This window comes from Callospermophilus lateralis, chromosome 14, assembly GCF_048772815.1.
Source record: "Callospermophilus lateralis isolate mCalLat2 chromosome 14, mCalLat2.hap1, whole genome shotgun sequence".
Lineage (NCBI taxonomy): Eukaryota > Metazoa > Chordata > Mammalia > Rodentia > Sciuridae > Callospermophilus > Callospermophilus lateralis.
In genome coordinates this window covers 97334850-97353326 of record NC_135318.1, presented here as the reverse complement: position 1 = coordinate 97353326, position 18477 = coordinate 97334850, and the positions used below count along the sequence as shown (strand labels likewise).

At 33.2% G+C, this 18477-nt stretch overlaps 1 protein-coding gene across 1 annotated transcript in view; it reads left to right on the top strand.

Annotated features, from left to right (window-relative positions):
- Positions 1-18477, top strand: part of Tsga10 (testis specific 10) — a 63265-nt gene that overhangs the window by 17638 nt on the left and 27150 nt on the right. Inside the window, exons 6-9 of the mRNA XM_076833408.2 lie at positions 9040-9155; positions 11485-11639; positions 15978-16033; positions 16885-17053. Coding sequence (XP_076689523.2) covers positions 9040-9155; positions 11485-11639; positions 15978-16033; positions 16885-17053 — 496 coding nt within the window. The remainder of the gene's footprint in view (positions 1-9039; positions 9156-11484; positions 11640-15977; positions 16034-16884; positions 17054-18477) is intronic.

The window sequence follows — 18477 nt, the reverse complement described above, 5'->3', positions numbered from 1 at the left end:
AATATAAAATTTTAGGGAATAAGACTAAATAAGTAGTATCTGTTATAGAGATACCTATTCTTTACCAATTCCCATCCTTCCCTACCCCTTCAAAATCATAAGCAACTTTCTTTTGTGACAGATAATGTGAAAATCCAATATATGTAGCACATCTCTTGGTTCACTGACTGGCTATTCTATCATATTCTGAGTAAGATTATAGTTTGTAAGAAAGGAGCAGATGAAAAGGAGGACTTTAGAAATGATTAGTGCTAGACTCCAGTTGTGTCTTAATATGTTCAGGCAAATAACTTCTCGACCCCAGATTAAATATTAGAGTGGTGGGTTATTATCTAAAATGTAGCCCTTGGAGACTTGAAGGGATACTCTGGTATAAAGTGACATCAGGAAGGAGTATACCACCCTCATACATGGATCCTGGGGCCCTGGAATGGTGATCTCCTTCATAGATGTTATTTCCTTTGGGACAGCACAACTCTTAGGTAGACTATCTAAAGTGATCTCTGCCAGTTCCTTCTAAGCCCTCTTGGTGCTGTTGGAAGGGAATTTGGAGTTTTTCTCATGTTGAATTGACTCTTTCTTGGAGATGTTTGTTTCTGACTTGGTTTGCTGTTAGAAAGATGAAGATGAGCTGGTGCTGGTCCTCGAGTTGTTATCCATCATGGCAATCTGTTCCCTTCCCACCCTGGAGATATTTCTCTCTTTGTGTCTGACTCCTCCATGGCTACAGTTGGGCCAAAGTAAGATTTTGATTGGCAATGAGTTTCATCACTAGATGAAAATCATTTTATATTCTTTCATTGCTTGGAAGATTTTGGGTAAAATTGGAGTTGTAGAACCTACCAGTAAAGCCACTGGAGTCTCAACCTTTCTATAAGGGAAAGTGTTTATTTCATTTATTTAATAGATAAAGAAGGAATTAAGGGCTGGGGTTGTGGCTCAGCAGTATATAGCGCTCGCCTAGCACGTGCGAGGCCCTGGGTTTGATCTGCAGCACACATATAAATAAATAAAATAAAGGTATTGTGTCCAACTACAGCTAAAAAATAAATATTTTTTAAAAAAGAAGCAATTAAACTTTTCTTCCTTTTCCAGTCAGTATATTTTTTAGGTATTTATACATTCTGTCTAATTTTTAAAACAATGTTCCTCATAATGTTCTTTATAATAGCCTATGAACATTTTTACTGTCCACAGAATCTGGAATGATTTCCTATTTTTCTGTTCTGGATTTGGGGGGGTATCAGTCTTTTCAGTGTATCAGCTTTTTGCTTTGGTTATATGATCTTTTCTGTTGTTTCTTTATTATTTTACTAACTCTTATTATTTTCTTTCTTCTGCTAGACCCCCCTTACCCCCAGTTTCTTCAGATGAATGTTTACCTTATTACCTTTTGGGCCCTTTTTTCCTAATAGAAATATTTAAGGCCATGAATTTTCCTCAAAATGCTTTAGATGTATTCTACACAAACTATGATATGTACTATTTTCTTCATAAAGTTTTTTTTTCTAATATTATTTCCCATTTGATCCATTGGTTGTTTAAAAGCATCATTTTTTTTTTCCCTTGGTCTCAGAGATTTAACCCAGGGGTGCTTCACAATTGAGCCATATCCACAGCCTTTTTAGTTTTGAGGCAGGGTCTCGTTAAATTGTTTAGGGCTTTTCTAAATTGCTGATTCAGGCCTCAAACTTGTGATCCTCCTGTCTCAGCCTCCTTAATAGGATGATAGGCATGCACTCCTACACCTGGCATAAGCATAATTTTTTAAATGTTCAAAATCACAGTGAATTTTTTTAAAATATCTTTTTTGTAGATGGACACAACACAATGCCTTTTTTTTTTTTTTTTAATGTGCTGAGAATCGAACCCGGGTCCTGCCCATGCTAGGCCAGTGCTCTACTGCTAAGCCACAATCTCAACCCAAAATGAATGAACAATGAAATTTCAGTTATCTTTTTGTGATTGATTTATTACTTAATTACTTTGCAGCGCATACTGTTAAGTTTTATATTTCTAACATTTATTAATTTCTATTTTACGGTTAGTCTCTGATAATGAGCTGTGTATTTTTATTTTTATTTTATTTTTTGGTACTGGGGATTGAACCCAGGAGTGCTTAATCACTGAACCACATCCCCAGCCTGTTTTATGTTTTGAGACAGGGTCTCACTAGGTTGCTTAGGGCCTCTCTAAGTTGCTGAGGCTGGCTTTGAACTTATAATTCTCCTGCCTCAACCTCCCAAGCTGCTGGGATTACAGGTATATGTTACTGTGCCTGGCGATTTAGGTATGTTTTTTATTTACCTATTAAGTCAAGTTTGTAATGATGTTATTCAAATATTCTACACTAAATTTTATATCATTTTTACGTCTATTTTAATTTCTAGTATGTTAAATTTTTCCATTCTGATTGTGAATATACTTTCCTTGTAGAGCTGTCAGTTTTTTCCTTATATATTTGAGGTATGTCCTTAGGAACATATAAACTTAGAAATTTTATATTACTAAGTGATCTTCTTTATCTCTAATCATGTTTCTTAACCTCTTGTCTGATATTTAAGTAGCTATGCCAGATTTTTTTTTGGTATTCATTTTCATGAAAAATGTTTACTATTCTTTTACTATTAACCTTTCCACATCTTTGTTTTAGCTATCTTTCATAAACATGATTAAGTCTTTAAATCTATCTTTATACTGCAACTGGATCATTTTATAATTTATACCTTTTAATTTAAAGCTAGCATGTCATTGGGCTTTTTATTGTTCTACATATGATCATTTTTTTCTCATTTCCTGCCTTCTTTTGGATTGATTTTGGATTCTTTATTCTTTTAATGTTTATCTGAGAAATCACAAGGACCTTAGAACAGGATCTCCATTTAGAAGCTCCTTCTCAACTTATGTGCCATTGTGGTTCTGTATTTTAAAGTATATGAGTATAAATATATATATATATATATATATATATATATATATATACACACACACACACACACACACACACACACACACACACACTTAATAAGACACACTAGTTGTTTGCTTAGTTGGGTCTTGTGTAGATTGGCCTATATATCTGCCCAGTTTTTCTTTTCATTGCCTTTCATTCCTTTTATCAATTTTTTTTTCTGTCAGAAGAATAATCTTCAGAATTTCTTTTAAAATTTTGCCCTACTTTTACCTTTTTTGGGGGGACACTATTATATATTTTTAGATTTAGATAATTAAGGTACAATAAAAAAGTCAATTTCATGAGTTTAGACACACATATTATGCCTGTGTAGCCACAACTTTAAAAAATATATGAAAGATAGAAAAGAGAACATTTCCTTCCCTCCAGATAATTCCCTACTTCCTTTTCCATTCAGTTTCCCTTCTCCCTACCACTTTGCACTTATTACCATTGATTAATTTTGCCTATGTGTGCATATTACATACAGACAATCCTCCCTTTACATGATTTCTATACACATAAATTTAATTAATAGGTCTTAATTAAATAATACAGTTCAGATGTTGGTTACTGTAGTATATTAACTGTTGAGTAACTTGTTTGATTTTCTCTGCTGGTAAAGAACAAACTCTAATGTTTCAAAGCAAGACTCATTTTCAGTGTTTCTTTTCTGTTCCAATGAGCCTTGCTTTCTAAGTAGTTATGTTGTTACAGATAAGCCAATACTTAAAAGCTGGAGTGTTTTTCAGAATTCCTCCCAGAGATAGTTTTTAAAATGTCTTGTCTGCACCTTTGCATCTAACATCCTTAGGTTCAAGATACTAGAATTTCCCATATAGTTGAACAAATGATAGAGAGATCTATAAGAAGAAAATTAGTCTCTATGTCCAGTGACTCTGTGACTGGTTCAGTTTGATTTTGGGGAATGAGTAATAAAATGAACATCTATGGCAGAATTCTGATTTTCTTGTTTGTTTGCTTGTATTGCCAAAACCACATAAAACCTTAGCATCTTAGTTATTTTAAGCATATAATACAATAATACTAACTGTAAGCATGTTGTTTTGCAATGAATCTCCATAACTTTTTCATGTTGAAATTTGAGGCTAAACAGATTTCAAATCCAAAATCTATTCTACACCAGATGTGATGGCGCATGCTTGTAATCCTAGCAATGTCAGAGGCTGAGGCAGGAGGATTGCAAGTTCAAGGTCAGGCTCAACAACTTAGTGAGACCCTGTATCAAAATAAAAAGTAAAAAGGGATGGGGATGTAGGGATGTAGATCCATTGGGTTCAACCCACAGTGTGTGTGTACAAAAATCTATTCTAGTACTCTAGAACATCAGAGGGCAACTGTGCATATCTCAGTATCAGACTGAGGAACATAATGATCTGGTTTCTGACCACAAAAATTACTTGACAGGCTATTTTCCAAATTGCTTTAAAAATCTATTATTTCGTTCTGATTATGTCACATTTTTTAAAGAAGCATGCCATTGTATGTGCTGAAGTTTATAATAGGTGAAGGTTTCTCATCATAAATTCAAAATCTTAGCATTATTCTCAGGTAGTACACCATCAATTTCAGTTTCTGGTAGTAAAATGTTGGTTGTAATATCTGAAAAATGACTAAGTGATGACTGGAAACTATAAAAAGCCATTACCAGATCTTATAGCTTGGTTTATCAATGTTATCTATAGAATTCTCTATTTCACTGGTTTGAATTTCTTGGGAGATTCCACTGGGCTAGAAATGAGTTTCTGTAAAAGCATCAATTTGAGTGGCTCTGAATGAAGTTCCCTTAGGGCTGGGTGAAAATGTTTACATCTGAGACTAATGAAAAGAATAATTTATGAACTAAATAGCAAATCACTTGGAGAGTAAGATCATACAGAGAAATCATTGCAGTCCCATGGTGCAGATTGTAAAGCTCTGTGAGGTGTAAGACATATTTATATAAGGAATAGGAGATTGCTAGTCCTTTGATGGTTTTTACCTAGCACCTGTAAAATATTACACTGACTTTTACCCATGTCCAGTGGTGTACCTTACTAATTGATTTATCAAAGTTAGGTTTTCAATTTTTGAAAGATTTACTTAAGAGAAAAATTACCTTAAACTAGACCAAGGATCATAGTTGCTTTCAACAAAGGAATAAAATGAACATCTATGGCAGAATTCTGATTTTCTTGTTTGTCTGCTTTTATTGCCAAAACCACATAAAACCTTAGCATCTTAGTTATCTTAAGCATATAATACAATAATACTAACTGTAAGCATGTTGTTTTACAATAAATATAACTTTTTTATGTTGAAAACTGAAATTCTTTTTCCATTAACCAATTCCCCATTTCCCCTTACCTCTGGAAATCTGCCATTCTACTTTCTGTTCTTAAGAGTTTAACTATTTTAGGTACCTCATATAAGTAGAATCATGCATTATTTCCATTTTTGTGACTGGCTTATTTCATTTAGCATAATAACTTCAGAGTTCATCCATGTTAGACAGCATGACACAGAATTTCCTTTCTTGTAAAGGCTGAATAATTGTTTACCGTGTATACCACATTCTCTTTATGCATTCACCCGTTGTTGGCTTGTTTCCACCTCTTGGCTATTTTGTATAGTAAACATGGGTGTGCACATATCTCTGAGATCTAAAGAACCTGGTTTTGGATATCAGCTACCTAGACATAGGAATTGGGTTTTTTTGTTGTTTTTTATGTACCAGGGATTGAAACCAAGGGCACTTAACCACTGAGGCACATCCTATGTCCCACCCCTTTTTTATTTTGAGACAGAGTGTTTTTTTTTTTTTTAGTTGTAGTTAGACACAATACCTTTATTTTATTTATTTATTTTTATGTGATGCTGAGGATCGAACCCAGTGCCTTGGCATACTAGGTGAGCGCTCTACCACTGAGCCACAACCCCAGCCCCTTGAGACATGATGTTTCTAAATTGCTTAGGGCCTTGGTAAGGCTGGCTTTGAACTTGTGATTCTTTGTCTCAGCCTTCTGTGCCACTGAGATTACAGGCAAGAGTTGGTTTTTAAGCCCCAAATGGGGCTTAAAACTGCATATTAGGTAATTTACACTAGAGACCTGTAGACTTTGGTAAAAGCTATTTCTAAATATATTCTGGACAATTCTTAATCTGTTTTATGACATTAAGATTCTGCAATACAAACTATCAGCATAATTTTTAAGGTTTGTTTTTCTTGAATGCCTGGTTTACGATTAGTGATTTTTTTTTAAAGAGAGAGTGAGAGAGGAGAGAGAGAATTTTTAATATTTATTTTTTAGTCATCGGCAGATACAACATCTTTGTTTGTATGTGGTGCTGAGGATCGAACCCGGGCCGCACGCATGCCAGGCGAGTGCGCTGCCGCTTGAGCCACATCTCCAACCCCGATTAGTGATTTTTTTGATCTGGATCTGATAATTTATGATTATGCATGTAGTTTTCCATTTTCTTCTTTCTTATTAGGTGGTTCCCAGTGTTTGACAGAGATCTTATGGTTATTTGGGGGAATATTTGGTTGTAATGTAGTATAACAGCTTAAAATGGCCATAATGTATACTGGAATGTTTTATCTGTGTATGGTGGATGAAGAGGCCCTGACACCATAAAACTACCGTCATCTTTTGCCTCACATATACCTCCTTTGTCAGTTTCTCACCTTTTGTTCCTATAGGTAAAGCAGTACCAGGAGGCTTTTCTTAGCAACTGGAACTGCAGAGTGGAATCAGATGAGGAACTTAAAAAAAAAAAAAAAGTAGTGTTTTTTTGTTTGCCTGATTCCCACTGCCAAAGATTTGTATTTAATTGGTTTATTTGTGTGGCCTGGGTCTGGGAATTTGTTAGTTTGTTTTAGTGCTTTAAAATAATTTCATAGTTGAAAGAAAGTTACAAAAATACAGAGAAGTCCAGAAGCTGGGCATGTAACTCCCAGAGAGGGGAAAAAAACAGATTAGAGAAAATTACTCATTTTAGAGCACAGGTTTAAAAAAAAAAAAAAGCAAAAATCCAAACGGTTATGAGATGGAAAGATTTCCCAGGTCTTTAATTGTCTTTTCAGCTTTGTCTGGTTCTTTAACGTGTCCATTGAGTTGTATTATTTTAAAAATTGTAATGATGTTAGTATAATTTCATGAAGCTTTCTGGTTATTTTTCGGTAATTAGCATTCTTTTTTTTTTTTTAGAGAGAGAGAGAGAGAATTTTTTTTTTAATATTTATTTTTTAGTTTTCGGCAGACACAACATCTTTGTGTGTGGTGCTGAGGATCGAATCTGGGCTGCCCGCATGCCAGGCGAGCACACTACCTCTTGAGCCACATCCCCAGCTCCAGCTTTCTGGTTATTTTTCAAATCTGTTTTTTCTTTTTATTCTATTTTTATGTCTTTGTATTTAAACATTTCTGCTTTTAAGTTTCTATTTGGTAGTGCTATATTCTGTAGTTCTTGGGGATCTAATTTAGTTTGTGTTTGACTCTTACTAAGGTTGTATTTTTTTAAAAAAAAATATGTTTTTTATTAGTGCATCACAATTATACTTATGGGTCTCATTTTTACATCCTTATGCATGCACACAATATAATTTGGTTACTTTCATTCACCAATAGGTTGTATGGTTTCTTAATACAGTAAGAATTGGTAATTTTGAATTTTGTTTCCATTTTTAGTAGGACTTTTTCTGGGCTTTAAATTCTGTGCATATCTCAGAGAGGTTTGGCCGAGTGTCTGAGGTTTATATGACCAAGCTAGAAACAAATTCTATTTTGAGATCTTATCTTGGGTTTAAGAAGAATGGGGTTCTAGCTAGAATAGCTTATATTACATATTTGTACAATTATATCAAAATGAATTCTATTATGTATAACTAAAAAGAACCAATTTTTTTTAAAAAAAAGGAATCCCCAGGGGAAATTCCTTGTTATTATTTCCCAGTGCCTAGCAACAATTGGCAAGATCTCAGGTCTGACTTTCCCACTAATGGTTTAATCCTCAGTGGCTTTATGTGAGATTTCTTAGTTTATTCTTTGTGTTGCAGACATCTCTGTGCCCTCATGTTCTGTTTCTGAATTAAGACACCAGACTGTAGGCTACTGAGACAGACAAACCCTGGCTATAATTAGTATAAGTTTTATTATATTATTTACAAATTCTTTGAAGTTTTGCTATACATTTAAAGGATACTTCTTACATTCAATATCTCTGAGTATTTTGTGGTGAAAGGACTTTTAAGATTATCTAGTCTTCTATATTTACAAAAGTTAAAAAGTCTTTTACTTAAATGTTGACTATGAACTGCATGAGGGCAGGGCCATTTCCTACTTAGTTCACCAAAGATTGCTGGTCCATACCAGCCGCTTAGTAAATGCTTGTAAAATGAATGAAATTTTTAGTTATAAAACTGAGAACCTGGAATGAAACTATGTTTGGTAATAGAGGTGCAGTAAAGTAAATAAGTGGTCATGTTTGCTTAAACGTAATTGATTATTACTCACATAATCTTTTTCAGTCAGAAAATACTGATTTGGAGGGCTTTATTTCAAAACTTAAAAATTTATTAAAGAGAAAGTTTTGGTAAAAAAAAAATCAGAGTTCAATTTTGAATTAATAGTATGGTACCAAAAATGTACCAAAAATATTAGTGAATGTCAACAAAATCATAATAGCTTACATTTGAGTGGTGGATTGATGATCCTTTTTTTACCGTTTATTTTCCATACTTCTTATCATGTGATTTTATTTTATTTTTTAAAAATATATTAGCAGGGCACGATGGCACATGCCTGTAATCCCAGTAGCTCAGGAGGCTGAGGCAGGAAAGATCATGAGTTCAAAGCCAACCTCAGCAATTTAGTGAGGCCCTAAGCAACTCCATAAGACCCTACCTCAAAATAAAAAAGTAAAAAGGGCTGGGGATGTGGCTCGGTGGTTAAACACTCCTGGGTTCAATCCCCGATACCAAAAAAAAAAAAAAAAGGCATTCTTAATTTTTTTATATTTAAATACACTAAAAGTTGACAAAACTTAAAAATTTCAGAATTAGTTTTATTATTAAATATTTGCAGACTTTTATATGAAAACACAGAAAAAGATCTTTCTGATACTCAGCGACATCTTGCTAAGAAAAAATATGAACTACAGCTTACTCAGGAGAAAATTATGTGCTTGGATGAAAAAATTGGTGAGTTTTTTTTCCATTACTTGTATTTTTTTCTTAAGTCTCATAGAAAAATGTGTTCTGTCTAGTTATAAAATAGATAAACTTGGAAATGGATCCTTAATCTAAAAGTTTATGAATCAAAAATAATGAAAATTCATTTTTATTTGATAGTAAGATTATTTTTACTTAGATTTAGGATAATATTTAGTTATGACTTAAAATTGTCAGTGAAGAAATAGCTAGACAAAATAGTTACATTTTTAAAATTTATTATGATAAATTTTAAATTTACAGTTTCAATATGATGCAGCTTGCTCACAGCTGTTGTAATGAAATAGTGTATGCATGTGTGTATATAAATATATACATATCTATAGACATAAAACTTTTGGTGGAAAGTATACATATATGTTTGGCTGTGTCTAGGATATCACTTGGGTTTATAATGAAAATAACATTTATAAAATCTATGTGTTTTTTACCAGTGATCTGTACAAAAGTATGGTCATAACTTAATCTTCTTAGAAATATACAGCAGAATTTTTTCAGGGCTTTAAAAGAGCCTATTTTTAAGCTGTGGAAAAAAATTTAACATTTACTATTATGTAGTTGAATAAATGTCTGGCATGAACAATTAGGTAGAATTTCTGTTATTGAAACAAGAAATATTAAAAGAGGAATATAAAAGGGAATGTTGAAGGAGAACTCATTTTTTGATGTTTTGAGTCCAAGTAAAGATGTAAAGTAAGAAGTTGGATATATGAGTTTGTATCTCAGAAGACAAATCTAAGCTAACAATATATATTTGGGATACGTCAATCTATAAATTATATTTTAAAACCATAAGATCACATAGGAAGAATATAGAGAAAGAGGAGAGAATGATCCGGGACAGAATAAGAAGAAGCCAAAAAAGTAGGAAGAAAACCCAGAAGTGAGTGTTATTTTGAAAGGCAAGAGAACCAAGGATTTTTAAAAGGGAGGGTATGATCACTTGTCAGGTACTTTTAAGCAATGAAACAAGATGAGGATAAAAATGTGTTTATAGGATGTGTCACACTGGAGTTTTAAAGTTTAAATAGTCTTGGGTGTGGGTTTAGAAATGGGAAGTGAAGTACAGATGGAAAAGATTAGAAAAGTCTCTCAAGAAGTTTGACTATTGAAAGATAGCAGAAAAATAAGGTGGTAGATTGCATGGATTTCGTGAAGTTGAGGATTTTTTTTAAGCTAACAGATATAAGAGCTTTTTAAGAAATTGATTGATAGATTGGAAGTGGTAATGAATTCAGATATCGGAACACCCAAAACATGTGGGTTGCCTTAAAGGAAGCACTGCCTGCAAAAAGAGACATGATGCATTCTCAAATACTATGTGACATATGACAGTACCTCCCTTGACACTGAACCCAAGTGATCCTTGGTAGGTTTAACTTGACGGGCAGTATCTAGAGGTCTGGTCTAGCAGAGATCTTCTTGTAGAGCTCTAGACCTGTGGTTTTCAAATTTTGGTGTATATCCTAATCACCCAGTAGATAAAGATCACTAGAGCTAGACCCCCTGAAGTATCAAGGACCAGAACTCTTGTATATTAACCAATTTCCCTAGGCAATTCTGAAACCCTAGGACCTCTTCTCTAGACCAGTGGTTCTCAGCCCTTTTATTGTGCATTAGAATCACTGTGGGACATGGGGAGAAGTGTGCTTGTTCAGTAGGTCTTGGGTGGGGACGTGAGAGTTTTCACTTCACAGATGATGCTGATGGTACTGGTTGAAAAACCACAGTTTCAAAGCCTTTGTTCTATAGCAGTCCTTTAGCTAGTCAACATTGCCATTGACCCGCCAGTTCTCACAAATAGAATTATACTTTCTTGGATGATATGTTCCCTTGGAATATTAGAAAAATCAGAAAAAATAAGAATATTGCAAGATATTTGACTTTAATAATGACTTAGTTGAATAGTTTATTAATACTTATTACCTACCAATTTTATATGCAGCAGTCATTCTAGTCTGTGGAGGGAAAGGAGGTGACATTAAGGGTGGCAGAAACTACAGGTTATTTTGATATTACACCTATTGCATTCATCCACCCTCTCTTTCCCACACCCAGCTTTCCTTCACTATTTTAATTCAAAGGTATTGTGTTTTTATATTTATGAGCCATTTAGAATTTCTTGATGGATTGTATTTTATAATCACTAATAAAAAGAAACATTTTTATTGGGAATATTGTACTCTTATTTTTAATCATGGAATATAATATAGAGGAACTTTGAAAAGTATTTCAATCTGTTTGAACTGGAAAAAGATTTGTCTTGATTAAACCAACACCTTTATGATTACATATTTAGATAATTTTACAAGGCAGAGTATTGCACAGCGAGAAGAAATCAGCATTCTTGGTGCAACCCTCAATGATCTGGCTAAAGAAAAGGAATGCCTGCAAGCATGTTTGGATAAAAAATCTGAGAATATTGCATCCCTTGGAGAGAGTTTGGCCATGAAAGTATGTTCTGAGAACTGGGTGGATGAGAAATGTTTAAATGAAATATTTAAATATTAAACTGTAGTTTGCTTGAATCTGAATAAAGTAATAGGATTTTCCTCAAAGTTTTTTTCTAGAAAGCTAAAATTTAAAATCTGACTTTGAAATATTTTAAGATAGTCTTAGGAAATACATGAGCAAATTTACTAGGTAACATTTTAAATTGATTTTTCTATTATGAATTAGTGACTGTTGTTCACTGACAATAACTAACTCAAATATCAAAATAAGGTAGTGAATCTGATTTCTTCTTAAAACCATTTTCAGGTAGTCTAGGAAGCAGTATGTTTGCTCCATTAAACTGCCCTTGGGGTATGAACTAGGAGTACCTTTTTATATCATCCTCAGCCTTTGAGAATAGATCATATAGTGCTGGTGCATAAAGCTGGATGATAATTCATCCCATATGTTTTTTTAAAATTTTATTTTAATTTGTTATATATGAAAGCAGAATGCATTACAATTCATATTACTCATATAGAGCACAATTTTTCATCTCTCTGGTTGTATACAAAGTAGAGTCATTACATTCATGTCTTCATACATGTACTTAGGGTAACGATGTCCATCTCATTCCACCGTCTTTCCTAACACCGTGTTCCTTCCCTTCCCCTCCCCTCTCCCCTTTTTCCTATCTCGAGTTCATCTAACCCTCCCATGCCCCCACCCCACCAATCATATTATCAATCAGCAGCCTTAAATCAGAGAAAACATTCAGCATTTGGTTTTTTGGGATTGGCTAACTTAGCATTATATTCTCCAACTCCATCCATTTACCTGCAAGTGCCATGATTTTATTCTCTTTTAATGGTGAATATTGCATATATTTTGCTCTTGTTGTTAAACAAAAAAGGTCATGCTTGAAGGCAGCTATTGGTTTTAGCTCATAAATTGTGAAGCCAGTTCCTAAACTGTTTTCCACATGTCTTAAGCAATAACAGCATCAGTAGAATAAGGTCTTCCCACATTCCAAGGAAATGGATTCATGAAAATTCATCCATCCCTCTACCCATTCTTCAAACATTTATTGACATGTACCTGATATTATGTTAAAACTGAGGGTTAATGAGCCTATAGTGGAGCCTAATACACAGAGAGATAAATATATTATTATGATTGACTTTGTTAAATGCCATAATGACACAAGAAAAATGTTCTATTGGAGTTTGACAGAAATACATCTTAGACAGCCTGGGAATTGGGTTAGGGGAGGAGGAAGATCTAGGAAGTCTTCCAGGAAGTAGCAGTGCCTGGGCTTCCATGAAAAATAACTAGAAATTAGCCAGAAAAATATTTAGGGGACTAGGACAGTGATACAGACAGGTAGAGTAGCTTACTTCAAAGCTCAGTGGCTTTCAAGAGGGAGTGACATGAGACTTCCTGATATGGTCAGAGATAGGTATGGATAGGTATGGAAGGGCAAAAGATGAGATGGAATAGAAAAACAACAAATCTCAAAAATACATGTGATGCTGAGCAGGTCATTATAATGTATATGAAATGTTAGAGTTTCATTCTTTAATATTGTTGTTGCTTCCAGTACTGGTTATTGAACCCAGGGGCACTCTACCACTAAGCTGCATCCCCAACCTTTGTATTTTTTTAAATGTTGAGTCAGGACCTCACTAAGTTGCTGAGACCTCAAAATTTCAACCCTCCGGAGTCTCTGGGATTATAGGCATGTGCCACCATGCCAGCTTGGATCTTTATTTAAGAGCATTATTCTGGCAATATAAATCCATAAAAAGATATATTATGAGAAAATTAGAGTAGTGACAGGGACACTAGTTAAAAGAACAAGGGTGAGACCTGTATGAGGATAGTTGCAGTATCAGTGAGAATTAGATTGAAGAAGTAAAATTAATTAAGATGTGGTTTCTGCCATGAATAGTTTCAATGAATTAAGTAGGAAACACAGAAAACAGGGCAGGTGTAGGTGAGGAAGATTATTCACATGCTGAGTTTAAATTGTCTTTGAGAAATGTAGATGAAATATGCATAGGCGCTTGGATTTTTAGGCTTGGAGAGAAAATTGATGTTAATAGATTGGGGATCATGAGTGTAAATGAAGTCTTCAAAAGACATGAGATAGTAAATACAAGTTTATTTGATGGGAAGTCTTGATTCATTATTTTAGAATTTTTATGATTTTAAGTGGAATTTTGCTTCTCCTTATATTCAAAACATTTTTTTGAATAGTTATGCATGACTTCCTTTTAAAACACTAACGTTCAGAAACTAACATTTTTCAGAATCTTATTTCTTTAAGTCATATCTAATCTTTTATTTTTCTGACTGTACTGATGTTATCTTTACTTCACAAGGAATTCTTGAGTGGCAAGTCCATTTCAAAATTAAGAACTTTATATAAAATTTTATAAAAGTAAGCATATTCATCCTCTAGATGGAAAATAATTTTTAAAGACAGTGTTAGAGAGTTAAATGAGAATGTTCCATATAATGACATTTCAGAACTGAACTAATAAATGTCATTCAGTGAAATGAAATAGGACTGTTCTATAGTCTTATATGGAGATTACAGAAATAAGTTAATTTGGAAAAGTCTACCTTATAATGAATACAGTGAAAAATTTTGGGTAATCATAGTTTTGAGAGATTTTCTAGTACTTACTACCAACTAATGTTAGAGAACTCAATAGCAACTTCAGATTTTTGAGTAATAAAAGCCAGAATATTTATATGAAGTTTTAATTTTTCTTTTTTCTAATTATACTTATGGCATTCTGTCCAGACATAATTTTAACAGTTAATAAGAATCTTTCTTCCTGGTTGGATGTTCAAGGAATATATTGAGGTTGTTCAAGGAATGGTAGATTGCTAATGTTGGTAGTTTTGAGGAATGGTGGTATTAGGGTATTAAAATCACTAAGAGAAAACCACAGAGTAAGAGGATGCATTTTTTAAATTCTATTCAGTAATTCTGTTGTCCTGAATACTTTATAGTGTTCCTGGATCATCTTACTTTTAAGGTGAACATTTAGTGATAAAGGAAATTCCCTTTTAGGCTTGTCATTATATTTCAAACTTAAAGATTTTATTTTATTTTTTCCCAAAATCCCAGCTGCTCAGGAGGCTGAAGGAGGAGGATCATGAAGTAATGACTTTCAAAAGCACTAGAAGTTCAATTAGGTTTTCAGTATATATTTTTAAATGTATTAAATTATATTTTTAAAAATATAAATATGCCATTCCATGTAAACAATATTTTGTGTTTGATTTATTTCCTTCTTGTGTTTTTTCTTCTTAAAGGGATTTAATTGTTTTTGTTAATGAGTATTTTGACCATACTACATACTTCATTTCTGCCAGATGTAGACTCTTCACCATTCTATTAGAAGGCAGGAAGGGAAACTGAAGCTAAAAATACCCTGGCAAGGGGCACATGAATAAAAGAAGATAGTGCACACACAAGAAACTTACTCTTTAGAGACAAGAACAGAAGTGGTTGGGAGATATAGGTTTGGTTTCTCATCTTTTTTCTTGGTTGCTGAGGATTTAAAAATCCAAAGCAACGTGCTAGGCATTATTATTGAAAGAATAATTTTCCTACTTTTCTTTAAGGCTAATATTAGCTGCAAGTGTCTGTTTATAATTAGATTAACTCAGGATCAATGAGAGTTGTAAAAGGAGACATGGGAATGGTACTGAAGGCATTAAGATGTTACAACCCTTTTCAGCCTTAACTGACTCCACAATTCTATTCCTTCACCACACCTTTAAGAAAAGGGGAGAATGTAAATGGTGCATTTTGTTATATCTTTGGTTTGGGCCTCCTTATGATCTCACACCTACATGTTAAAAATGTACTTTTGTTAGTAATTTCATTGTAGTAGTTTTGTTAGATGATATTGCTGAGTAATGGAAATGATGTACTCGGTCAAAGTTATGAAGAACTAAATTTAGTTATACATGATTCATGCCTGTGGTTTTTATAACAAAGAATGTAAAGAGGTCAATCAGTCCCATTCATTATAAAACAAACCAATGTGACATCATTGGTTTGCCTCTAAAAACAGGGCGTTTATGGGTGTCTTGTCTTGTTATGGGATTGCACAAATCTTAAAAGTACTTGATATATGAGCTCCTATTAATATACTAAAGGGTAGCTTTTACTTCAATGAACATAATCTGTTTTGCTTAGTGAAGTTATTCACACTGACATACTAGGCCTTAAAGTGTACAAGAGAATAGAACATAAATATTCAAAACCAAATAGAAATCAAAAGGGGGGATTTTCAGTTTTATAGTTTTAATTTGATATTTATATTATATTTCAAGGAAAAGACCATTTCAGGCATGAAGAATATCATTGCTGAGATGGAACAGGCATCAAGGTAAATCATTCACCAAAAATGTGAGCACTTAGTGTACAAAGACATTGTTAAGCATAAGGTGATAATTCCCAAATGTTGGAAAGAGGCCTAACTCTGCCTGAGGAAGTTAAAGAAGGGATGGTGTTTACCAGGTAAAATAAGGGGAAAGGCATTCAGATAGGAAAGAAAGCAAAAAGCCACAAGTCATGTTGTAAAGCCTCTTGAATTACAAGTAGGTGGGCATTGTTGAAATCTGAAGTCTAAGAGGAGAAGTGAAAGGAAGGAGAACAGACTGGAAGAGACCTGTGTTGGAGACAATTGATTCTTAATTTTATCCTTTGGGCAATAAGAAACCATTGAAGAATTTTAAGCAAGAAGAATAGGTGATGGGAAACTGGGCCATAGGGTTTGGGGAACAGTGTGAACAGGGGGCTGGTTCTGGAGTACAGATGTGGTTGGGAAGATTTAAATGGGATTTCTTGGAGAGAAGGACTAGAGTGAGAAGAATCAGGATGCTAAGATTTGAGACCTGAAAAACATTAATTTTTAAGAGGGCAGAGGAAATAATTCACCAAGGAGGCTAAGCCATAACAGAGAAAGAATGAAGGCTTTCCTATTCTTGAGTGTCACAAGTTTTCAAATATTTAACAGATCATTAACTATTATGTATATTTAGTACCTTTTCCATAGTGAAATGATGACAACATAGTTAAACTCTAATGCACTTTTTTTTGCAGTATTCTTGTAAATTTAAACATTTAAAGCCTCTTCAAATGTTTTCATGCTAACTGTCCATCTTCTGTCTTGTGAGAATGTGTCAGTCCATTTCAGTAAAATGTCTCTTCTTACATGCTGTTTGATTTGTGGAATAGACAGTCTACCGAAGCCCTGATTATGTGTGAACAAGATATTTCCAGAATGCGTCGGCAATTGGATGAAACAAATGACGAGCTGGCTCAAATTGCTAGGGAAAGAGATATCTTGGCTCATGAGAGTGACAATCTCCAAGAACAATTTAACAAAGCCAAACAAGAAAACCAGGTATCTTTGTTCCTAGAATCTTTTCCCCTCAGGAAAAAATATACATATATTTATTTCTTCTGAGGCACATCCCTTGTTTCATTTTGCAGAAAAGCTCGGCTATTGGAAGTAGCCTTTTTAAAAAATTTATAAACAGAATATGCCATGTAATATTTAAATGAAATTCTCAGACATGAAGTGTTAAATATTAAACTAAAGGAATAGGGACATAATAGATTTGTATTAAACCTTAGAAAGTACTTCCTTAATGAAGAATATATATTTGAATAAACCAACAAATGAGAATAAAAGCCATCAGAAACTTTAAAGAAAAAAGATTTATTTAATGCACTGCATATTACTCTGTTTAAATGTGAGACCATGGACTATACCACATGTTTTGGTCCTCCTTAGCACTGAAAGTCTTTAGGAAAATTCCTTTTATAATTAGTCTTTTCTTTTATAATTCAGTTCAACCCACAGTTCTTATTTCCATTAGTATTATTTTAGCTTGAACATTAAAGTTTCCACTATTTGGAAAGTTTCTTTCCCCCTCAAAATTCCCTGTTACCACTGTCAGTGTATTTAGTTTGCTTCAGAAGCACTTGTATTCTTTAGCTACCAAATAGTTATAATTTATATAAATAGCAATAAAGATTCAACACTTTGTCAATTGCAAGAAATTATCTGAGACATTATTTGAAAGTTAATGAATAATGAGATCCTAGAACAAAAAAGGATATTATGTAAAAATGAAGGAAATTTGCATAAAATATGGACTTCAGTTAATATTATCAATATTGGCTCATTAATTGTAACAAAAGTACTAGTGTAAAATGCTAATAATAGAAGAACATGGGTTTTAGGTATATGGGGCTGTATGAACTATTTCATAATATTTCTGTAAATCTAAAACTTGGAAAAATAAAGATTATTTTTATAAATGAATAAATAGCAGTACAAACCAAAAGATGTTAATCTAGAAGGTCTACCTTTGTGTACTCTGTGTATACTAGAGCAAGTAAGCTAAAGCTAAAGATGGATATAATTTTTATTTATGAGAAACTAGAAATTTAGTTACATATTTTTATTAATAAGAAATAGAAACTCATTAGAAAATTCTTTTTTTCTTATAAAAATGTTTTTAAAAACTCCTATCTTTACTACCCATGGTTAGTCACTATAAACATTTGACATATTTTTTATTGGCTTTTAGTGAAAATTAGTTCAAAATTAAACATTTTTATATTATTCATATACATACATTTATATATATTTTTTTTAATGTAGCTGAGATTTAAAACCACACCACTTTGTATCATCCTTTAAAAAAAAAAAAAAAAAAACCTACCTGAGGAGCACTAGAGCCAAGTATTTTAGGACTCACTTGGGGTTGAATCTCACTGCCAGGTTGTACAATCATATAGTTTAACTTTTCTATATCT